Raw genomic sequence first — 23,453 nt, forward strand, 5'->3', positions numbered from 1 at the left:
CCCCCCAAGGAGCTCATATTGCTGCAGTAAGGGCTGCAGATGATTCAGTAGCTGGCCGGACCAGTGCCGAGCCCCCAGTCCTGAAGTACTGCCCAGCAAGGCATGTGGGGCTGCAGGAAACTCCATCTCTGGATGGCAAGATCCCTTGCAGCTTGTCTGGAGGTGGGGAGGGTGCCCTGGCCCACTTATATGTGGTTAGCTACATTCTCCTGGAACTCCCTTGCCACTCTCATGGGATTGTCATCCCAGTCACTCTGTGCTCTGCCCAGGAGGGTCAGGCCCTGAGGATGGAGCCCCCAGTCAGTGCTGGTTGCTGTACAGACCATCTCCATCTCCATCTCCATCTCCATCTCCATCACAATGTTAGTCACTGGCCCCCTGCAGCACTGTTGGATCTAGCCAGCAGGATGGATTTATGTAAATCAAGTTACCAAACAAGCTAAGACTGACTGAACGTAAAGTTAATTTTGGAGCAAGCCCCATTGAACTCAATGGCACTTCTGTGTTTTGAGAGAACAAGTACAGAATGGGGTTCCCTAGGAAAAGCTGAATTATCAGGGAATAGATTTTAGACATCACCATTCTGGTCTGGGCCATGCTGTTCCAAAATAAGGGGCGTGTGTTATGCGATATAAACTAAGAAAATGCCACACAGTGGCAACTGGCACCTCAAGATCTCTCTTGCTGTGCTATGTGTGTACTTGGCTGATAGCATCTAAACCTAGTTAACTCATTAAACAATTGTAAAATAAGGATTAGCTCAGCTTAACTGTTTTTTCTAGCAACGTTCAACACAGCAAGCAGGCTGGGATTTTACTTGTCAAATCACATTTATACTGAAAGACAGGGAGAGAGGCTTGAAGAACAGCCTGGAGTTTTTACCCACGGAAGCTTACGCCCAAATAAATCTGTTAGTCTTTAAGCTGCCACAGGGCTGCTCCCTGGTTTTGGAATTAAGTTACTAACCAGTTAATCCATTCGGCCATATCCAAAGCTTCATCCACATCCTTTTGTCCCAATAAGCAGTTTTCCTTATGATGCCTTCATTCTTGCAGCTGGGCCTGCATCTTTTTCTTGCTCTGCTTACGCTTGGCGCATTTTCCTTTTACAGGGAACAAATTCCTTCAGATATTCCCAGATAGGGTCCCTCACACCCAGAAGCCAGGACAGTTTTTCTGTGGAGAAAGTGTGGGGGAATAGAGGAAGCTGTGTTTGTGCTGAATAGTGTCTTCCCTTTTTCTTCCCAGTCCACTCCACTGTTCCTATCTATGCTGCCTCTGTCCTTTCCTATCTATTGTCTCTGTCTTTAAAACAGTGTCTTAACTCCTCCTCTGCTCTGCTCGGCCAAAGTCCACCATCGCATAAGCACAGAACAAACACAATCCCATCCAGCCTTTGCCTGTCTTTGCAGATGTTCATTGTTAGTGTGCTGAGAAACAGAAATGGAAAGTTCTGAACTTCCAAGCAGCAAGAGCTGATTAATAGGTTGGGCAGACTGGAGCCATTACTGCTTTTTTCCTGAGACGGTCAGTGTAGGGGTAGCATGCATGTGATGAGACTGAATTGTAATTGTCATTTAAAAATGAGAAATTTAGTACTTTATTGATGATTTAAAAAAAAATAAAAATATATATATTTTTTTAATCATCAATTTTTATCCACCGTGGTAGCCTGTGTGGCCTCCCAGCTCGAGCACAGGGCTGGGACTCTGGAGATCTGGGTTCTGTTCCCCGCTCTGCCACTGGCCTGTTGGGTGACTTTGGGCAAGTCACGTCCTTGTTGTGAGCCCCCATTTCCCCATCGGCGAAGTGGAACTAGCACTGGTCTTTGTAGAGCATTTTGAAATTATTTGGAGCCACAAGGACTAGTCATTACAATGTAAACTGCTAAAACGATAGAGAAATTTAAAAAATCGACAAGATACAGAAACTGTTTCTGTGCTCGTTTCATTTAAGTTGGCATGGTTAAAAGCAGCATTTTTCTTTTGTTAAGTCATTGCTCAGTTGTAAACTTTTAAAAGAACCGTAATGTTTTGATCAGAGTTATGAATGGTGTTTAGAACGCCAAGATTCTACCGTAGAATTATTCCTGTTGTCATTCCCACTTCACTGCTTACGAGTCAGGATTTCCTGATTCCTGGCAACATCCCAGAAACATATTGCAATTAATTATGTTGTGGGTTTCAAAGGTGGCGCTCCCTTCCTTTAAATACATCAGAACAGGCTGCATCTGTAGTCCTACAACATGACAACCCTGCCCCACGCTGACTGAGGCCTCTGATGTATCCGTTTCTATTGGGGCCTCCCTTTCATGTCATAAAGTGAAACTAACTTTATTGTTCCCTTTTTGGCTTCCAGAAACATCCCTTCATTCTGATGTATGAGGAGCGTGTAGTGGACGTGGCCTGCTATGTCTGCAAAATCCTGGATCAGATGCCAACGACGCCCAGCTCTCCGATGTACGTTGATTGACGCTGCTGCTTCCTCCAACTCTAGAGAAAGGGCTGAGAGAAAACAAGCTGTAAAGAATTTTCATCACCTATTGCAGTGTGTTTAATGCTCGCCCAGACACCATGTGCAATAATATTGGTGTTCTTTCCATCCTGTCTGTATACTATTGTCACATAGAAAGTGCATCCCTGTTATACCTGATCACACAGTGTTAGTGTGGGTCACAGAGAGACCTCATCTTGCTCTTTTGTGGACATATTCATGAAATGTGGAAATAAGAACATTTATTTGTTGACCGTGATTGGATAGCACCTAAAAATCATTTCTAGACTCAAAACTTGGAGACTTCTCAGCGGCTACTGGAAAGATTTTTCTCTCAAACTCTTCCAATTATTGTTTCAAGTAATAATATTAAAATGGTAAGCATTGTTTGTCTGAACATAACGAGACTTTGCCTGGAGGAAGAAGAACTTGCATAACCGACGAGAATCTTTACGCCTCAGAGTTGGAAAGGCAAAGGAGAATTTTATTCTTCACAAAGTGCAATAGATTTACTGTTCTGAAATTCTGTTGCTTTACAGTCTCAAAGTATTTTTTGGGACAGTGCTCAGCTGAACTTCCTGTAAAAGAGAGATCATGTTAAATATAGTGAATATGTCTTTACCAAAAATATGATGCATTGAAAGAGGTTAACATTAAAATATTCAGAGATGAGACATAATGTATTCTTCTCCCTTTTACCAAGCCAGCCACTTTTCATTATAACTAGCCACCCTGTAAATTGTTACCTGCTAAGATAAGACCTTTGACCTGAAAAATTATTAAACTACTCGATTAAATTTAACCTGCTTGTGACCTGATTTATAGCTGCACAGTGCTCACTAGCTGGCTTTGCTCTTACTCAAAAAGTGCAGTGTATAGCCTCTCCAGCTCATTTTGGTATGCCACGGTTTAGTCTATGGCGTGGTTATTCAGGAAATATGTATAATTTCTTTCCTGTTCCAAAATCACAATCTATCACCTTTTCACAGACCACCAGGCTCTCCTCCTTATCCATCACATGACCAAATCTCTGTGGCTCTCCTTCTAGCCACCTTTATCCAGGACTAGGATTCAGAGCTGTCCTCCTCCAATTTAGCTGTGGCAATGCACACTGCTGTAAATAGTATATTCTGTTCAGCTTGTCTTCTGTGATTCAGAGTGGTCCTAATTATTGTATGCAGATCTGAATTACACTTGAGTTGCTCAGAGCATGCTGGAAGTCTGGATACCCTGGAAATTAGCATGGTTTTTTAGCATCGCCTAGTACATCCATCCAGATGTGCTCTTCTGGCCAACAGTTAAACTTGAGCTGAAATTTGATCTTTTTAAAATGACAAAATTTCATGCAAACATTCTGATTGTTTTCAAAACGTTCAAAATCTTCGGTAGATTATAAATGACAAACTGGGTCTGGAAGAGAGTTCCCAGATTTGATGCTGCGATTTTCAGTTGGTTGGCCTAGCCAGCTAGTGAGGTTTTCTCAAAATCAGAATGTTCCATTTTTATAAACACTTCCTGGAAAATTTGAAAACCAAAAGTGGAGGGTTCAAAAGAGACTGAGCAAAGCTGCCCTGTTGCCGGCGTTCTTGTGGGACGTTTTCCCCACTTCCCAAGCAGCTCTCCCAAACACTTAGACTATGAGAAGACAGCTGGAAACCAGCCCTCAGCCCCATTCCCCCCACGTGTGTTCAGCTGAGGAAGGAGAGAGCCCCGTCCCTTTTGGGCTGTGACTGAACTATTGCCCTTGACTCCCAGCACTTCTCCAGACTCTTTGGTGATGGCTTTATGAGGCATGGCTCTGTTCCAGGCTTGCCCATGCTAGCTGTCCTGAGCAATTGCTGAGCATGTTGGCTGCTTCTCTAGGGCCCTGGATACCCTCAGCTCCTTCTGCCGTCAATCGGAAAGGAGGGTTCTGAGCCGAGCCCCGCCCAGGCCCATGGTGTATTATGTTCCCACTTCCTGAAGCTCCTCTCTGCCCTGTGCTCAGAATTCGGCAGTGGAGCGGGAGGTGAAAGCTTTGCCTGTCTATGCTGACAAAAGCAAACCCGAATTCTCCTAGGCGATGGCTCCGTTTCCTTAGCACCTTCAGTTAGTCGGATAAGACGATTGAAAGCATTAGCCATGAAGCATTCGCGGTAACACACTTCTCCTTGCACCCTCCCGCCAGGAACTTTCCACCCGTTCGCCCTGGCACCATCCCCTGCAATCATGTGTGGCCTCGTGCCCTGCCCCACCCCACCATCTTCAGCAGGGCCGGCACATTTCTGTGCAGCTTCTAGGAAATGGTCATTAGATGCTTTGCATTCCCGGTGTCAAAGCCAAGTTCAAAATGGGCTGTGGCAGCAGCTGTCCAGAAAGGCAAATCTAGTGTATTAATCAGAGGGTGTCGGAAACTATTACGGTGCCGCATTTATTACAATGTATCTTTATTTTTTTTAAAAGGTGTATAGTGTTCAGAAGCTGTGAAAATAGTGTAAGAGCTGTACATTGTGAGCGCTGGTTATTTCTCTTGTACCATCGACATATGTATAAAAGTGATCACGCTGATGTGCAGGGATGTTGCCTTCTTGTCTGTACCATGGAGCTTGGTAACGTAAACTGCTTCAAAGATCTTCAGAATATTGTCTCCTATATTCTGGTTTGACTCCCTCCGCTATTTAATATGCTGCACCTGGAATCCAAGTGTCTCTGTAATAGCTCTGCCCTTTGCCTGCAGGCCAGTTGTAATAAAACTAGGATGCGACTGTGACCTTGTTATTTTTATTTGATAAGGTCAGAGACACCGTGGGAGGACCCTGTAAATGCTGTTGAAATATCCAATTGCCATCCTCGGCATCCAGCCAGACTCTGGGACACTGGCCCATACAGGGTGCAGTCCTTGGTTCTAAATTGGTTGTCAAATAAACACCAAGTGTCCAGAGGACCCCCTGCTCGCTCTTCCTTCGCCTGCAATGGTGGCAGTTGCTGTGTGCTGGCAGCTGTCTCTCTTTGCTGCCCCACAGCCCACTCCACAGCTCAGAACTGAGCTGTAGTATTGTTGCCCCTTTGGACCAAGCTTTTAGCCAATATTTGGGGCCTTGCTTGGTTCTTTCTGTTTGGAGCAGGGCTTGGTGATATGAATCAGATCCCTTCTTTGGTGAACCTTGTGCAAAGAACGTATGTAAGTTCCCATTCCCCTGGATGCTGTAGGTACATACAGTAGCAGGAATCCCCCACCTGCCTTTCCACCCTTCCATGCCCAGGCACCCTGCTTGTTGCTCAGGGTCTGCATGCTGTCTCCTGGCTTCCCTCTCAGTTTGCCCAATCCCAGGGAACCCGGCTTCCCAAGTAATTCGTCTTGACATGTGGCTCTTGTCTCAGATGGCCCTTCGTTTGCCAGCAATTGTTATGTAAAACAGGCTTCATTGCTCCTTCCATTTACCCACAATGGGTGCCTAGCAAACCCCACATGTTTGTCTAGTGACCAGAGACCCTCATCTCAGCCATTCACCTCTTGCCAGGTTGTTAGGGGCCTGTTTCTGATCTCACTTGGGGGGAGGGGGGGGGACTCCGCTACCTGCATTTCAGTTCCAGCTGATTGACATGGTCCATTGGTTCATGCCAGTGATTTCCACTGGGTACAGGACTGCTGGCCTCTGCCCAGTGCTGTGTTGCCAGCCAGGACTCCCTGTGCAGAAGCAGATGCACTTTCCCTCCGTTCTCTTTTCCCTGCCTCCATAGTGAGGGATTCCTGCCCTGCCTTGTATGGGCTGGCAGGTGTGCTTTCCGTGTTCACTCATTCACCCTCGCTATTGTAGCAGCCATGCTGCAGCTGCCCTGGCCTCCAGCACTCCCTCAGGCTGCAGAAAGGGGCCCTGTGCAGTGAAGTCCCCTTGTGCCAGGAGGGGGTGGATGCCTGCCCATCCGTCAGTGGCACCGGAAAGGCGCAGGTTCAGCAGTGGCTGAGGAGTTCATCTGCCCCTCTCCATGTGGAGCGTGCGGGATGCAGGCAGCCATGTGGCTCGGAGGGTTCATAGTCACCCGTTTGCTTTCCCAGTAGCACTGGCCCTTGCCTGGCTCTTCAGTTGCAGCCTCTCCTTTGCTCCATGGCCTGTTCTCTGCTGCACTGCTGGAGCAGGTCATTGAGTGACATCCCATTCCTCCACATCCCTCTGAACTACGTGCGCCTCCTCTCTGGTGACCATGAACCTCATTCTCCCCTGGAGAGCGTCTATCTTCAACCCCTCCGTGGATGTGTGGGCAACTCCCAGTTCTCCTAGCCTCCTTCCCCAGCAGTGAGTGCTATGACCCCCTATGCTGCCCCGGTTGTCTGCTGCCTTCCTCTACAGCGACAGTCCAGTAAGATGATTCTTTTCTCATCTGGTAGTTTGACAAGTTCTCTTTTCAATAAAGCCATTTGATTGGCATTAATTCTATTGCCCCTTTAATTCTTAATGCATCAAGTTCCATGCCATTGATCCCATTAGTTTGTACAGTATTGATGTCAGGCTGACGGGCCTACTCTGGCTCATGCCATTTACGCTTTTTTGGTATTGACACTTTCTTCCCTCCCTCTGTATCTTCCCAGTATTTTGAGAATTATTGAAAATCAACATCAATGGTCCAGAGAGGTCTCCAGCCAGCCCATTTAAAACTTGAGTGGAAAATATTTCATCACCATACGATATGACAGCACCATTTGGCTTTTTTCCCCAAATAGAGAACTAAAATATTTCTTGAAATCTCTCCCTTTGCTGCATCATTGACAATTAACTGTTCCAGGCATACAGATCAGTACAACGGTTAGGATACCTTTTGTTCTTAATATACTTTAAAAAGACTCCCTCTTGTATTTCCCTTGGCTGGCTACAAATTTCTCCTTGTGTCCGTTTGCTTCTAGTAGAAACTTTCTACCATTCGGAGTTGCTAATTTATTTTCATTCTTCTCAGCATCTCCTTTCCCCACGTGTTATATTTAAAATGTAGGTTTTTAGCCAGTTGTCGGGCTTTAGAGGGAACTGTCCTTTGACCCCTCAAGGCCCTGCCGTGGGCTCCTATCTACATCACATGCTCCCCTCCTGTGCTGCTTGCAGCATGGAATCCTGCAATCTGGCCGACTTCAAGGTTGTGTTGCCAGCTTACACTACCCCTGTTCACTGGCCATGGTTTCTCGGCACATCCTGCTGAATTTGGGGAGAGAGACAAGCTTTTGCTCTTTTCTTCAGGCCTGAGAAAACAAAATAATGTTTTTGTTCGTAGCAGCAGCAAACAGTAAGGATTTCAAATAAGAAAAGCCCTACCCACATGTTACCTACCTTACCTTAGATTTCCCTCCAGATCTCAGTAGGCCCAACTTACCCCTTGTACTCCAACAGCTGAGAGAGGAACCATATTTCCACAGCAGCCTCTGCTTCCTCACAGCTCCAGGGCTGAGGCCTTTAACACCACCTACCTCCCAAATGTTTTGCATTATTTTCCCCACTTGGCTGCCCCTTCCTACCTAACGTTTTGCCAGCCAGCCTGTGAATCTGATCGTGGGAGGAAGGGATTGTTATGGAAACACTAGTTCACAGGGTGCAGTGACTGGGTTTTCTAGAGCAAGTGACTGCAGGTGCCTGCAAACGCCACCAAAGACTGACTGAACATTTTCACCCAGGACGCAGACAGCACTGCAGCGATAGACAAACAGCCAGATCACTCTCAACGTGTCATAGTCAGAACAATCATATTCTCCCCCCCCCCACTTCTGTTCACATGTTTGTGAGCTGGGGCTGGATACAATACTTGTCGCATTAGAAAATTGTCCTTTGCAACGCATGGAAGTTAGGAGGCTGCTTTAACACTGGTAGCATGAGATGCCCAGAACGTCTCACGCTGCTTGGAGTTACCAGTGAGAACCGGCTTTTACCTGCACATTAATGAGAGGTGCCAAAGGAGCTGGCCGCCTGGTCCCTAGTGTGGCCCACACCAAACAGTCCTCACCTTGCGCTTTGCCTACTAAGACGCTGCTCCAAAAGAATTGGAGAACGTCATCTTGTCAGCCGTCTGGCATGGGCACGGGGGTGCCGTTTGGCTGGCGAGTGGCTGCTCCCCCACCTCCTTTGCGCACTTGATTCTCCCCAAGAAGCTAAAAACCATTGATTTTAACATTCCCGGCATGCAGCTGGTCCTAGCCGCGCCAGGAATGCCAGCCAGGTGCTAGCAAGTGGAAGTTCCTCCCTGGACGTCTGCGGGTGAAGGAGCCGGGGTGAGTTGGTTCTCGTGGATTCCTTGTGCCTGGATAATCAACAGTGAGTCGGTCTGTTCGGGGAGGGATTCTACTGAGCCTTGGGCCTGACAGGCAGGCTGAGAGCATCTTCTGGAGGCTTTGATCCCTAAGCCCTGTAGGAGCCTTAAACAAGGGGCTACTCTGGAAGCGACTCGGGAAGAACAGGGATTTAAAAACCCAGCTCCAAAGTGACCACAGGCGCTAGCAGCCAGGAGGGAGTTTACTTTGGCGCACAGTGTTTGCAAGAGTAAAGCTCCAGCAGGCAGATGTCCAGCAGAGCAGGGCGTTGCCCGTTCGTGGCACCAAAGGCAGCACGTACAACTCCCTGGCTCGCAGGCAGGCGGCGTACGGCCGAATGCTGTGCAAGCAGCTCTTGGCCCATGGAGAATGAGTGCAGGATCCTGAGACCAGAGCAGCTGGACTGGAGGAGCTGAGGGAGGCAGAGGAGAATTTCCAGGACAGTCTCTGTGCTCTGGAGGAGCAGGAAAGTCTCAGGAAAGGAGAAAATCAAGCTGGTGCGGAGGGAAATTATCCCACAGGTGGGGTCCTACAGTGTCCTCTCCCACAGGGGATACATCCCAGGCGGGGACTCCAGGTAATTGAGATGGAGGGTTTGGTCATTCGAAATGTGGATGTCTGGCTTTGTGACGAATGGGAAAACCACCTGGTGAATTGCCGCCTGGGTGCAAAGGCTGCAGTTTCTGACGCTGTCTAGACAGATTTCCGTGCAGTGCTAGGAAGCAGGAAGCGATTGTGCCAGGGCGACACGGTAGAAGGGAGGCCAAACGTAGGCTGCTAGATAAGAGATTAAAGTCCAGGCTCCCATGGCAGCATTTCCTGAAATGCTTCCAGCTCCAAGGCCCCAGCACGTTAGACAGGCAAAACTGCAGGGTCTCAATGCGTGGATGAGGCCATAGTGCAGGGAGGAGAGGGTAGGTTTATTATGGGATAGCGGGGAATCTTTTGGGAAAAGCAGAGCCCCTAGAGGACGAATTAGCTCCACCTGCCCTAAAATGGAGCAAGGTTACAGACGTGGAAAATTAAAAAGGTGGGTAAAATGGTTCCTAATCTCGGGCCTGGGGGATGGCCGACGGCTGCGGAGAAGTGCACGGCACGCACAGAGCCAGCGTTTAAATATATTCATGGGGACTGTGGATTTTTGGTTCAGGAAATTAGTCCTGAGTGGAGGGAGCTCGTTGTCATGTGCGGCTGGTATGATGAGCCATAGCTACAGGATTTTTGGAGGAGAAGCCACCTTCCTGGACCTGTGTGCAGAGCTCGCCCCAGCTCCGCGGCACAAGCACGCAAGCTGGGAGCTGTCCGCTTGGTGGAGAAGCATGAGACACGCCGGGGACTCCAAACTGCTACTGGTTGGTTGTGAACCAGTTTGGAGGCGCGAAGTTGACTGTAGGGCTGCCTTGACACAAGTGTGAAGAGCTAGTAATTGCATCCTTCTGCAGTGCGCATGGAAGAGTGAGGGCCTGGAATGGGAGTAGATGCAGAGTGTGTGTCTGGTTTTGTCATTATGGGTCTATGTGCAGAGAGTGAGAGGAGGGTAAATGCTTGGGGGGCGGTGTGAGTGAGTGTGTGTGTGTGTGTGTGTGTGTGTGTGTGTGTGTGTGTGTGTGTGTGTGTGACGCAGGTGCATGTTTGTAGTTCATCAATCAGTGCGTATTCTTTGACAAGGACGGGTGTGCGCCAGCAGCTGTCAATTGGGCAGGGTGTAGGTTATGGGGTATGTGCTCTGAGACTGTCACCTCCAGGCGGGGTCGGCAGGCTGCCAGCACTGAACTCTGCTGGTGTCTCAGCCCTGGCACAAGGCTGGAAATGCCCTGCTGAGAGGTGGTGCAAGTCTGAGCGTTTCCCCTGAAGGGCGGGTGGGTCACAGTCACCCAGCTGTCACCCCCTGGCCTGTGGCTGTGCCACCCCCACCAGACGGATCTTTCTGACGGGGTGTCTGAGCCTCCCCATCCTGTGTCCCACTGACTCCACTGACCCCCCCTCCTGTCTCCAGTTCACCACCCACGTCCCTGCCAAGCGGCGTCCAGGCCCAGGCAGTTCCCAGCAGCCTGTCCCAGGCCTGGCAGCCTCTCCGACCAGCGCGCCAGGAACGCGGCATCTCTGCCGGCCAGCGCCAGGGAGGCCTTTGCACCTGGTCCCACAGGCTTGCTCCCAGCACTCCAGGGGCAGGGGGCGGGGCCCGGTGTTGCCAGGGGGCGGGGCCCGGTGTTGCTGGGGAGCGGGGTCCAGGGCCCGGTGTTGCCGGGGGGCGTGGCCCAGGGCCCGGTGTTGCCGGGGGGCGGGGCCCGGTGTTGCTGGGGAGCGGGGCCCAGGGCCCGGTGTTGCCGGGGGGCGGGGCCCAGGGCCCGGTGTTGCCGGGGGGCGGGGCCCAGGGCCCGGTGTTGCCGGGGGCAGAGCGGAAGCTTCTCTGCGCTTCCTCCCCCTCCAGGGCTCCGCAGGGTGCAGGGACAAGCTTGCAGCAGCGTGTGTGTGTGTGTGTGTGTGTGTGTGTGTGTGTGTGTGTGTGTGTCGGGGAGGGGGGTCCTGCCGCGTTAGCTTGTCGCGCCAGAGCTGGGGGGGGCAGGCCCTGCAGAGGGGCGGCTGCTTGCAAGGGTAAATATGAGGCCACACACCAGGCTCACCCCCTGCTTCCTCCGCTCTCGTGTCCGTGTCCACGCCCTGTAAGGCTCCTTTCATTGCACCTGGCCTCCGCGTTCAGCTCTAGGCCTGAAGCCCGGCAGGAGCGGCAGGACTTTGCCTTGTGTGCGAGGGGGGAGCTGCAGGAGTTTGCCTGGGGGGAGGCTGCAGGACTTTGACTGGGGGGGCTGCTGGGCTTAGCGTTGCCAGGTGTCTGGTATTTTCGCCTCCTGTCTGGTTAAAAATGCAGAAAATACCGGACACCTGAAATGTCTGATATTTTCTGATTTATTTTCCTTGCTAGGAGGTGAAAATACCAGACATTGGCAAGACTACACACACTCAGCAATCAGTCCCAGCCCCCAGGCCTCCCTTTCCCCAGATCCCCCCGCCAGGTCCCCCCACTTACCTGGTTCCACAGCGGAGCTGTCTTGTGGCTGGAGCAGAAAAAGAAGATGGCCACAGACAAAAAGCCTCTTCTTAAAAGGGCCATGCTGTTATTTTTTATTATTATTATTTATTATTTTTTGCTCAACAACTTTGGTCTCCCCCTGTTTTTTACTCAACAGCATTTTTTTCCTGGTGTTTTTTTGGGGGTGGGGGCAGTTTGGTATTTTTGGTTAAACCATCTGGCAACCCTGGGTTTTGCTGGGGGCCCGTTGCTAACAGAACCCCTGGGCAAGAGCTGTGCTGGGTCTGCCTGATGTGCCGTTGCCAGCTGGAAGTACTGACTCCGGTGGCTAAAGAAGCTGGGTGCCCGGCATCTGGCAGCCCCAAGAATGCGCCTGGACCCAGGGGGCTGTTCTGGGGGGTGGGGTGGAGGCCAAGGAGCTGCCGAGGCTGCGCTGGGGCCGGGCCGGTAGCTGGGCTCTCAGAAGAGCAAAGTGCGGCTGTGCTGGTGACGGCTCTCACAGGGCCCTTCCCAGCCCCCACGCCACATGCCAGCACACGTCTCTGAGTGGCCCCGAGAAGCCAGGGCTTGAGGGAGGAGGCAGGCACTGGTGGGAAGGCCCCAGGAAAGCCTGCAGGGAGACTATCCCAAGCCAGAGACAAGGACGGCTGGCAAGGCCCAGCCCTGTGTCCAGACTAGGGTCACCAGCTGGGTTCAACAAAAATCCCGGACACACTTGCCGTGACATCACAATCGACATCACACCTGAGTTAGAACAGACGGGACAGGTCTAGTGTCTCCGTTTCTTCCCCGGACAACACGCGCCAACCCCGGAGTGTCCGATTCAAAACCGGACACCTGGCTGCCCTAGTCAGGACCGTTTTCTGCTGCTCCTCGCTGGCGGGAGCTGGGGTGTCCTGGCCGGGCCCAGTGCCTGGCGGCCCCGCAGTAGCTGCTATTGGGCACCAGGGAAAATGGCCATGCTGGGAAGTTCAAGTGAATCCACGTAGCCCGAGCAGGGCACAAGCTTTAATACGGTGCCACATGGCCCGTGTAATGGCATCCCGCTGTGCTACTGCAGCAGCTCCCCGGGCCACCTGGTGGCGTGTCTGGCGAGTTCATCATGGATTGAATCCCCAGCTGAAGCTTGATCTGAAATTCCTGGCAACTCCAGGCCAGTCCAGGGGCTGGCAGCTCTAATGTGTGTGTGGGAGACAGAGACACCAGCCACAAGACACTGGACATGGAGGCCAGCGAGAGAGCCCGGCAGACGCTGGACACGGAGGCCGGCGAGAGAGCCCGGCAGACGCTGGACACGGAGGCCGGCGAGAGAGCCCGGCAGACGCTGGACACGGAGGCCGGCGAGAGAGCCCGGCAGACGCTGGACACGGAGGCCGGCGAGAGAGCCCGGCAGACGCTGGACACGGAGGCCGGCGAGAGAGCCCGGCAGACGCTGGACACGGAGGCTGAGTCTGGGAGAGGGGCCAGTGCACAGAGCACCAGCCATTGCTTTTGTGTCACTCACGTCCGATCCAGAGATCAAGGTTTCTAAAAGTGCCACCGCTCGCTCTTGCAAGCCAGGGCAATGCTCCGGTCAGTGAGTTATGAATCTGCCTGGGAAAATGTGGGGTTTCAATAAACACACAAGCCCCCGAGGGTCTGAAGGCCCCAGCAACCTGAACTCTCTCCATGCCCAGCTGAGCAGAAGGAAGAGGTCATCTGAGAGCAGAGCGCAGGACAAGGTGGTTTTATTAATGATGTCGGGAACACCGCTGAGGAAACGTGTCTCTTTACAGGTTTTAAGTTGGCAGCATCACTTTAAATAAGGAAATACATTTGTCGAGAGGAGCAAACTATCTGGAAAGCCCTGTACATTTCGGCAGTGCAGCAGCTAAACTACTCTGGCTGCAAGTGCTATTAAAACTCGCCCTGGAATGGTTTCTAAAATCGCTCACTTATTAAAAAAACTCTTTTAACAAACTGCAGTGTGAGTGTTCTAACTACCAGTGCCCAGTGACATTTGTACACTAGAAAAGTGGCGCTTTAAATAGTGACTTTAAAAAGCGACTAACGTGTCCTTTATACAACACGCAGCAACATGATCCCTCACCCACTGGCTCCAAAAGGGCTGCAGAAGCCACATGCTTCAGCAAGGTACCTGCATGGGAGTCCCCCGGTCCCTTCGCACTGAGCTCTTCCCCAGGGATTTCCAGGCCAGTTTGCAGCCCGTCCAGCAACACAAAGATTAAGTTCACACGGGCTGCCCCTGCTCTAACTCTTTGTCAGCAGCAGTGTGTCCCATCGCAAGCCGCTGGCATGCAGTCCCGGAACAGGAGACGCGTCCCTCCAAGAGTGCACTGTGATTCCAAGGAGGCCAGAGGCTTCCTCCCGCAGCCAGGGCTGCAGCAAAGCTCCGTCACTGATCAGCCGGAGCGAGCAAGCTCCTCTCGCCTGGGGGATTCACAGCTGTTCTCTGGGTGCCCTTGCTCTGCGCCTGGCAGCTGGGGCGTGGCAGGAAACTCAGAGAAGGGAAGGCGAGGGACGGCTGGCAGGAGCTGGCAGAGGGGCACAGGTCACACAAGCCGATGGTCACATAACTCAAGCACAAGTAAGGACCAGTTGTAACCCGCTCCCCGCTGGGGGAACACCCGGTCACAAGGGGTATTTATTGCATCTGGATTTCGGTGGCTCTCCCAGTTGAGGATGAGGCGTGGCTCACCCTTGCTTTCTCATACTGCAGAGAAAAGCCCAGGGACCCCTCCAGAGCTTTGGTTTGTTCACTTCTTGATTCAATGTGCTGCCTGGCCCCTGCTGGAGCTGTATTTATCGCGTTATTCATACCACACAACAGCCGCAGCAGTGCGTCCGGGTCTTCCCGTAGCTCTGAGCAGCCTTAGCAGCTGGGGCCTGCCTTGTGGTTAAATCAGAAACCGGCTGTGCAGCATGGCATGCGCCTTGGCTTTCGCTCCCCAGGGGTGACATGCATGTGAATTCTGGCACCTCTCTGGGCTATGGGTGCTTGGCTCCAAAGCCATTTTCCATCCATGACTACTTGGGATGGAGACAGGCGGCCAGGTGGGAGGACCGGGTGCACCGTGCAGTGTGTTTGGTCTGGGCTGAGCAGAGAGCCGGGCACTCGCTGCCCATAAGACTCCTGCCCAAACGGGGCCGCTCTCCATGGCCGAGACGTGCCGTGCAGTATTTCTCAAAGGAGATGAGGCGGCAGCGAGTAGCCTTGGACCCTTCCTGCCAGGCATGGTCTCCTTGCCACACGCTGTCACGAGCTGCTCCAGTTCTCGTGAATGGCTGCGCACGCTGGAAATGCAGCAACGTGCTGGGGAGAGACAGCTCGGTTTTGAAGGCGCCAGTAGCCGCGCAGGCGTGAGAGAGTCGGAGTCCTTGTGCTGACAAGTCTCAGCCACTGGAAAAGGGCAGAAATCATGTCCTGGGACAGACTCCAGGTTCCCTGCTGGGTATCCGGCATAAGGAAGCACTTGTGGTGGGCGGCTTTGGCGGCACAGCACCCAGGCAGCGTCTCTGCCTCTGCTCCCCTCACCACTGCTGCAAATGGAGGTCCATGGTGGGGTTTAAGCTGAGGTCGCTGACGTCTAGGAAATCGATATTGAAAAGGCTGGGCCCCGTGGTGGCGAGAGAGCCAAAGCCAGTGGCTGAGCTGGGTGGGGTGAGATCCAGCCACTCCATCGTCTCCCAGGGTGATTCAGTGAAACTCATTTGTAAGCCAGAGCCCTCTGGAGAGGGCGAGAGCTGGGTCTCCATGGGCGAGAGGGGAATCTCCTGCGCTGTCAGAAGTTCATCTGCCACTTTGCTGGAAAACCCGTCCATCAGCCCTTCGAAGTGCGGCTCCTCGCCGCCCAGTTTCAGGAGGGAGAGTTCGCTGACCCTCCCCAGGGGACTCTGGGAATTTAGCAGGACTTCGAGATGGGCGTCGCCGCTGCCTGTGCCGTGGTCGTAGGAGAGCTGGGCTGAGGGCAGGTGTTCAAATGGAGCAGAGGCCTTGGGAAGTGGCGCGCCGGCGTTGCCTGAGGACACTGTGATCTGAGGTACTTTGTGGAGGCAGGAACGATCTTCCTTGGCATTGGCTGGCATTTCTGTTTGCAAGAGGAAATGGGGAGGTTAGGCCCAAGCCTTGTGCACTGGCCACATCCTTGGAACCGTCTGCTTCCCCTCAGTTACCCACCACTCTGCTCTGCTCAGTCTCCCCCCAGCCTTCTGCGGGCAGAGCCGGATGCCTTCCAACAGTCTCCCTCCCCTCCACCAGCTCCCTTTTCTCCCACTCATCACACCCAGACTGCTTGTCTTCAATTGCAAGGCCCATCTTGGCTGAGGCCTGTGTTACTTCTCTTATCTGCAGCTGCGCTATGGCCAAAAGCACCAGCCTCCATTGCCTGGGAGTTGGATTTTCCTTCCCCCCTTGCTCCAGGCACGGGAGTTCTCCAGAGACCCAGCACATGGTCCTCCTGCAGCTGCCCGCTTGCAAGAGGCCTGTGCTGAGAGGCCTCGTTAGCTCTCGGCAGCGCTGGGGGTTCTGCTGCTGACACGGACGAGCGCGGTCTCACTGCTGAGAGGACAGCAGCCTGGGGAGCGCGTGGCATGGAGGACGGGCCACGGGACTCTCAGGCAGGGGGTGTCTCGGTCACAGGATTGCTCTGACCCTTTGTGAACCGGACACCTGGGCCCGGGGCTTTCTTGTCAACTTGCCCAACACGCGGCATGGCCTGATTTGTCCCTGGCATCCGTGGGCTCAGCTACCCACAGCCCGCTGCTGTCGGCAACACCTGGGACCTAGAGCCAGCTCAGGAGCCAGGCTCCGGAGCTGCTTGGAAGGCTCAGTTATCTAGTAGGGAAGCAGCTGAGAGGTGAGCCCCCGTGATGCGTTCCTGATGGGCAACGGCAGAGGGGCAGCGTGGCACTGCCCCCGTATTGCTCACGGCAAGGTGAGTCAGGTGCGATTGTGACGCAGTTGTGGTGTGTTTCATGCAAGGTAAGTCATGCGCGGTGTCACTGAAAAGGGGATGATTTGCTGTTTGTTGGCCTGTCTCACTGTTGTGTCCCCACCCAGACGTGGTAGTGAACGTGCAGGCTGGAGCCTGGAGCATGGCAGAGCGGCACAGGGTGTGATGGAGGGCCTGGGTTGGAGGGTATTGTGGGGGGCACCCTTCACAGTGGTGCAGCAAGCAGGGCCATATACACAGCTTGTTGCACTGAGAGGTTTGCACTTCGCACACTGGTGGTGATGTTTGGTGTGGTGGCTAGAGATCAGCCACAGTTACTGGTCTGCTTATCTGGGGAAAGAGAAGGACGGACAGAGACGTGTCTGCTGCACATGGCTCCTGTGACACGCAGAGTCGAATGTCGAAGCTTTAAGGGGGAGCCTGGGAGGAGAAACGTGGTACGTGTGAGCACAAGAGTGGCCAGACTGGGTCAGACCCAAGGGCCCTCTAGCCCCGTGTCCTGCCTTCCCACAGGGGCCAGTGCCAGGAGACCCAGAGGAAGAGCAGCTGGGTAAGCTGGGAAGGGGTAAGGTATTACGAGCACTGAAGACGCGCGTGATCTTGTTCATGCAGTGACGATGGGAAACTGTCTGCAAGGGGCAAAAGGGTGAAAACGGGAGGAATCTGCTCATGCAGCTGATGCTTTTGAACAAGCACTAGCATCTCTTAGACATAGGTGACCGCCTGAGGGCTCTGAGCCTGGTGAGAAGCAGGGTCCCTGTGTGACCCGGGAAGGAGGGTGGGTGGGGGGTTGGGCTCTTGCCGAGGGGCCCAGCGGGTCTGTCCCTGCAATGCCAAGAGCAGCTGAGGAATCCCTGCCCTCTGCTGGGTGGGAACAGGCAGCACTGCTCCCCGAGGTGCAGAGGGGCAATTCCCACGCCTGGCGCGGGTTTGCAAGGGCCGCCTGTGCACCGTGCAAGGCTCCAGCACTCACGGCCAGGAGAACCTCTGGGGCGGGACACAGGTGCAGAAGTGTCGGGTCAGACACTCAGCAGACGCTGCCACGACAGGTGGCAGAGCTTCTGTTAGCAAGTGCTCACGTGTGTGTCTGGCCAGGGCACCTGGAAACGGAGGGTTTGGAAAGTGCTGCCGGTGGTGGCTGTGGGACCCAATAACTCGTCCCAGTTCCTCCTTGGGACTTGAGCCGTGAAGGGACATGTCTGCGGCCAGGAGGAACACGGGGCTGGAGTCTCCGGAACTGCTGGCCGAACGGGAGCGGGGCGCTAGTTCCTCTGTGGCAGTGGGACAGTGTGTGCGGAAGGGCCGCCTCTTTGGGCTCTAGGGCTAACCAGGCCCGTTTCCATTGCCCCCTTTACACCGCTGAAATCTCCCTCTTGCTTCCTAACCCCGGGAGATGCTCGGCGGGTCTCGGGGCTGCCATGCTGAGCCAAGCGCGAGTTGGTAATTGAATCCGAGGCTGGTGAGCAGTTTCTCTGGAGATCTCTGGCGATTTCTGGGAGTGGGCAACGGCTGGGGCTGGGTGCTCGGAGTTGGGGTGCCCCAGGGCTTGCCTAGAGGGCAGAGTAAGGGCTGTCAGAGTCCTGGGAAGGCTGCCAACTTAGCACCAGCACATCTCCCTCTGACTGGGCAAAACGGGTCACAGGGTGACTAACAGTTCTGGGCCTCAAAGAAGTGTCGCGGTGTCCATGTACTGCATGGGGGGGGCACAGAGCTCTGTGGGGGGCAGCCATGGGTGGAGCACTCTCTGTGGGGGGAAGGGGTGGGTGGGGCACTCTCTCTCTCTGGGGGGAAGGGGTGGGTGGGGCACTCTCTCTCTGTGGGGACAGGGGTGGGTGGGCCACTCTCTCTCTCTCTCTGTGGGGTGGGTGTGGGGGGACGCTCTCTCTCTGTGGGGACAGGGGTGGGTGGGCCGCTCTCTCTCTCTCTGTGGGGTGGGTGTGGGGGGACGCTCTCTCTCTGTGGGGACAGGGGTGGGTGGGCCGCTCTCTCTCTCTCTGTGGGGTGGGTGTGGGGGGACGCTCTCTCTCTGTGGGGACAGGGGTGGGTGGGCCGCTCTCTCTCTCTCTCTGTGGGGTGGGTGTGGGCAGGACGTGCTCTCTCTGTGGGGGAGTAGGTGTGGGTGGGGCACTTGCTCTCTTTCCTTCCCCAGGGAAAGCCAATGCAAGACGGCAGCCCCAGAGCGCATCCCGAGGGGCGCCGAGGGTCCCATGTTCATCGCCATGGTGTGGAGCCCGTGTTTCCAGCCAGAGCCCGGGGTGGAAGGTGTCAGGTCTCCACCTACCTCCACTCTCAATCAGCACATCCAGCAGCTCGTCCATTTGCTGACTTCGAGTCATCTGCTGCAGCAAAACAGCACAAGAGGAGAGCAGGGTTAAGCCGTTTCTCGGGCCAGTGGTCCCCAGCGTGCTGACACCCCACCGCGTGCCCGGGAGGCGGGGGAGCCGGGAGCAGGGCTCTCTGCAGTGTGAGCGAGCTGGGCTCCCGAGCTGCAAGCTGGTCTCTCTCCCTTCCTGCAGGTGGGACAGGGCTCGCTGCTCCCTGGTGTGGCACAGCCACGGTCGGAGCCACGTCCAGCAGCCTCCGCTCTGAGCTGGGCTGAGGGAGCCTGCTGCACACAGCCTGCGTGGGATGCCTGTGCCCAGCACACCAGGGGCCTGCTCCCCCGCCCTCACCGCTGCTCCCAGGGGAGCCCGGGCTGCTGCTGGCCTCTCTTTCGGCTGAGTGCTTGTGTGGACATTGGCTGCTGCCCAGTGGCCCATGTGGATGAGTTTGGTCCAATTGCCAATGAACCAAGCAGCCCCTATCCCAGCTGGCGCACAGTGGCCCTCAGTGGCGGCTCCTGAGATGCCAGGGTTGTACCAGGCTGCAGAGACCGAGCTGCCTGCTCCGCCTCAGGGGTGTCTCAGGCATGAGGCTGGGGGCGGGGGGGGGGGGGCAGAACACGCTGGTATTTGCACTGGTGCCACCCACTGGAGCTCCCAGCCAGCTGAGGTGTCTCAGTTGGGGCACCCAAAACCCAGAGCTGCCGCCGGCACTAGCCCTTTCTGCTCTGCGTGTGCAGGACAGCAGTCGGCAGGGCTGCCGGCCTCGCCCCTTTCACCAGCACCGTATTCGTGTCAAAGAAAACCCGCTCTGGTGCCTTCTGTCCCATCGAACGAGCAGTTAGCCATGCAGCCGGCGGCTGGACTACTGGGATGCACAAAGCTCCTGCTGCTTCTGTCGCTGCCTTGGGCCCCCAGGGCTTCTGCAGCAAAGGTTCATCCTGGCACGGGGCACCCGCCTCCCTGGGAGAGTCCAGGCACCAATGTCCTGCCCATGCCCCGGGGGCCGAAGGGGGCTAAGTTACAAGGGAGGCTGGACAGGGGAGTTCACACGAAAGAGATCCTCCTTCAGGTGGCCGTGGGACTGGAACCAGGGCCATCCACCTTGCTGGGCTAGCAGCTCTGAGGGATGCCATGGTCTCTGTCCCCTTTACTGCCAGGAAAGCACTGGCCACGGATCCTTTCTTTGGCCTCACACCCTGTGTGCTGGCTGGCTTCTGGGCATCGCCGTCTGCGGCGCCTAACTCTCCCCATGCCGGGAGCCTGGGCACCGGCTTTGTGGATCACAGTGATTTTCAGGCACTCAGCACCTTTTGTGCACTCAGGCCAAAAACGTCAGTTCAGGCTCTTTTCAGACCCATGAAATGCGCCTGCTTGACTCGGACCAGGCAACTGCTAGAATTGCCACGGCCACTAGCTGCATGAAGCTCAGTCAAACCAGAGCAAGCGCAACAGGGTAAAACCTGCTCCTGTAGAAAGTACAAACCATGCAGTTACCTGCTTCACTGCATCCGCATAGGACGGAGGCTGCTTTACCTCCGAGAGGGCTGGGCTTGACTTACAAAAGCTTGGGGATGGAATAGAAAACTTTTGACCTGCCTGCGTAGCCATCTGCGTGGGGGAAATACAGGGAAACGCAATCAATCCACCGGCCAAAGGGTGGACTCCCGCTGCCTCTCGCTCCACCTGTCTTCCCCCCAGTGTAAACTCCACTGGAGTCCATGGCATCACTCCACTGCCAACCAGACTATGGGAGGGGAGGAGCAAGCCTGCGGCAGGACAGACGGACCCAGGAGATGGAAGTGAGTTCCCCTAGCTAGGAGGAACCCATTCAGCTGTCTGCATGCATCGTTCCTGCACGTCTTGACAGGAGGTGACCCTGAGCGTTTATCTTTCAGCACCGCTGGGCAGCTCAGCTCTGACCCTCGGACACCACAACAAGAGGAAGAGCAAAACCCGGACAATAATCAACTGGTGAAAAATACAGGCCAACCTTGGACAGCAAGGTCCCAAAGACAGCACGTTCCTGGTGAGCGAACCCACCTCCCTGCCCAGAGCTCACCTCTCCCAGCAGCTCGGGCTGATCCCCACAGGCCTCATGCTAATCAGTACAGGGCTTGTTTTCTGACGCCCAAGCCCATCTCCCTGGGCTGACGCGATGGGCTGAGTCGCTGGGCAATGCAGCAGCTGGCAGATGCAGTGACTGAGCCCTGGCCACAGGCGCTCTAGGGGCACAGTGGCTCATTACTAAGGACTTCTCGCAAGGGCTGGTTTGCAAGGGAGGCCCATTTGACACCCGTCAGCTTGAAATCTCTGGCCCTCCCCTTGGGAATCCTGGAACACGTGGCTGTGATCTAAGTTCCCCAGTGACCCCTCTGCGCCAGTGGGGGAAGAAGGTGCAAGGCTGATTCGTCCCCAGGGGAATGAGGGGCCGGGGCCCTGCCCTGCTGTCTAGCCCCCTCCCGAAAGCACTAGCAGAGCGCTCGCGGGCTTGCCAGCGGCCTCGCAGGACGCCTGCAACTGAACAGAGAGTTTCTCGGCAGCGGCTCTGAGGGAGACCTGCGGGGCCAGCTGCTCATTTGGCCCATGTTCTTGCCAGAGACGGGCTGGTGGCGTTCTGCACAGGCAGCCGTACGGCCCGTTTTGGCCAGGAGGGGCCCTTTGGAGAGCTCTGTCCCAAGCCTTTGCCTCGCTCGGCCATGCCAACGTGATGGGGGGATGCTGGTCCGGCAGGGGAAGACAGGATCGGGGGGAGGGAAGTTCAGGGACCAGCGCCAGCCTCACGCTGGGGGGCAGCAGGGTCTGAGCGATCAGCAACCCCTCATGCTGGAGGCTGGGACCAGCCACAAGGGGGTGCTCGTGAGCTTGGGGCGACCCCTTTTCCCGTTGGGAACTATGGCACCCGACTTCTGCGGCTGGGCAGTGCTGCAGGACGGGCTGTGCCCGTGTCAGAGCCAGGGCGCGTTGGAGAACTTGCGGGAAGGCCTGTGCCCAGCCTCGTCCCCAGGCTAGAGACCTGGCTAAGCCACCCCCTCGGTGCAGCCTCCACGGAGCCAGGATTGACCGGCACTAGCCAGGCGCCTCCTCCACTCACCGGAGCTGGACGAAGTCGGTGGGTGGCCTGTGGGGACCCGCTGCGCCCTTCCCCCGGGGTGCCCGGGGACACGGCCAGCAGGTGGTGGCTGTTAGGGGACGGTGGCAGGCTGATGTGCTGCGGGCTTCTGGCAGCCCCCAGCGGCGAATGTTGCGGCGAGCACTGCGGGCTCAGGAAGGTGGAGGAGGTGGTGGCGCTCTGGCCCGCTGACTCCAGGCAATGGCTATGCACAGCATGAGGCGGCTTGTCCAGGCTGGTGGCCTGGGCATTCGGGGCAGTCTGCTTGGAGAACGGGCAGCTGGAGACCGGGCTCTCCTGCTTGACAGGAACACCGAAGAAACGCTGGCCGAGGGGCTGCTCTTCCTGGGCATTGCTCCTTTTTCGCTTCTGCAGCTGCATGCGCAGCTCCTCCACCTGCCTCTGCTCTTGCTGCAGCTTCCACGTCAGCTCGTTGATGACCTTCTGCTTCTCCACCAGCATCTTGTCTTTCTCCGTGTCGATCCCCTCCAGCTCCAGCTGGATGCTCCCGCCCGTCACGCTGCCCACCAGGCTGTCGTCAGCGCTGCCCGGCACCGGGGAAGGCTGGAGAGCGAAGGGGGGTGAGGTCACGGGCCCCTCGCTGAACGTGTCTGGCAAGGAGCCGCTGGCGGAGAGGTCGGAGGACGCCGGGGAGATGGGCGGGGTGGAGCTGGTGCTGCCGAAGGGGTAGAAGCTGCCGGGGAGCATGCTGGCCGAGGGCTGGGCCTGGTAGCTGGACACTGTGCTGGTGGGGGTGACGGGGAAGGTGACGGTTGTGATCTCGCTGTAGGTCGGCCCCGCGCTGCCGCCGCAGTCCTGGAAGGGCCGCAGACGCTCCATCAGGGCGGTTTTGGTCCCGGACACCGGGAGGCCTCTGATGCGGAGCTGCTGCCTCAGCTCTGACACCTAGCGGCAGAGCAGCCAGTCAGTGGTGCGCACTCCCGGCCCCCTCGCCCCTCGCTGCGGCCGCTTCCCGCCGTGAGCACCCCCTGGCTGCTGCCCCGGGCCACGGGGGCAGATGAGGATTTTGCGGGGCCCAGGGCAGCACAATTTTGCGGGGCCCCCACCTTGCCACGGCGCATGCACGGGGCTTCTTGAAGTGCGGGGCCCGGGGCGGCCGCCCCGCTCGCCCTGCCCTATATCCACCCCTGCCGGGCCACTCGCAGCACCCAGGTTCCGGCCGAAGGAGCGCACCCCGGGCTGTGCCCAGCAGCGCTCCCAGGGTAGCCATTCTCATGGGACGCAGGGCTGGCTGTCCCTGCTGGCAGCTGGCCCCCCTC

At 55.6% G+C, this 23,453-nt stretch overlaps 2 protein-coding genes across 28 annotated transcripts in view; one reads left to right on the top strand and one right to left on the bottom strand.

Annotated features, from left to right (window-relative positions):
- The window catches only part of MAP2K4 (mitogen-activated protein kinase kinase 4), a 147,034-nt gene extending 141,793 nt beyond the window's left edge, over positions 1-5,241 (top strand). For all 16 annotated transcript variants that reach the window (XM_014577690.3, XM_014577691.3, XM_075903434.1 and 13 more), the window contains one exon: positions 2,358-5,241. In XM_014577690.3, the coding sequence (XP_014433176.1) occupies positions 2,358-2,471 (114 nt within the window). In that variant the 3' untranslated portion in view covers positions 2,472-5,241. The remainder of the gene's footprint in view (positions 1-2,357) is intronic.
- An 8,257-nt stretch (positions 5,242-13,498) lies between these two features.
- MYOCD (myocardin) overlaps positions 13,499-23,453 on the bottom strand; it is a 339,174-nt gene continuing 329,219 nt past the window's right edge. For 9 of the 12 annotated variants that reach the window (XM_075903443.1, XM_075903438.1, XM_075903440.1 and 6 more), the window contains 4 exons: positions 22,156-23,079; positions 20,559-20,672; positions 19,022-19,079; positions 13,499-15,876 (listed from right to left, as the gene is read on the bottom strand). In XM_075903443.1, coding sequence (XP_075759558.1) covers positions 15,320-15,876; positions 19,022-19,079; positions 20,559-20,672; positions 22,156-23,079 — 1,653 coding nt within the window. In that variant the 3' untranslated portion in view covers positions 13,499-15,319. The remainder of the gene's footprint in view (positions 15,877-19,021; positions 19,080-20,558; positions 20,673-22,155; positions 23,080-23,453) is intronic. The other 3 variants (XM_075903439.1, XM_075903442.1, XM_075903441.1) reach the window with 3 other exon arrangements.

Source organism: Pelodiscus sinensis, chromosome 20 (genome assembly GCF_049634645.1).
Source record: "Pelodiscus sinensis isolate JC-2024 chromosome 20, ASM4963464v1, whole genome shotgun sequence".
Classification (NCBI taxonomy): domain Eukaryota; kingdom Metazoa; phylum Chordata; order Testudines; family Trionychidae; genus Pelodiscus; species Pelodiscus sinensis.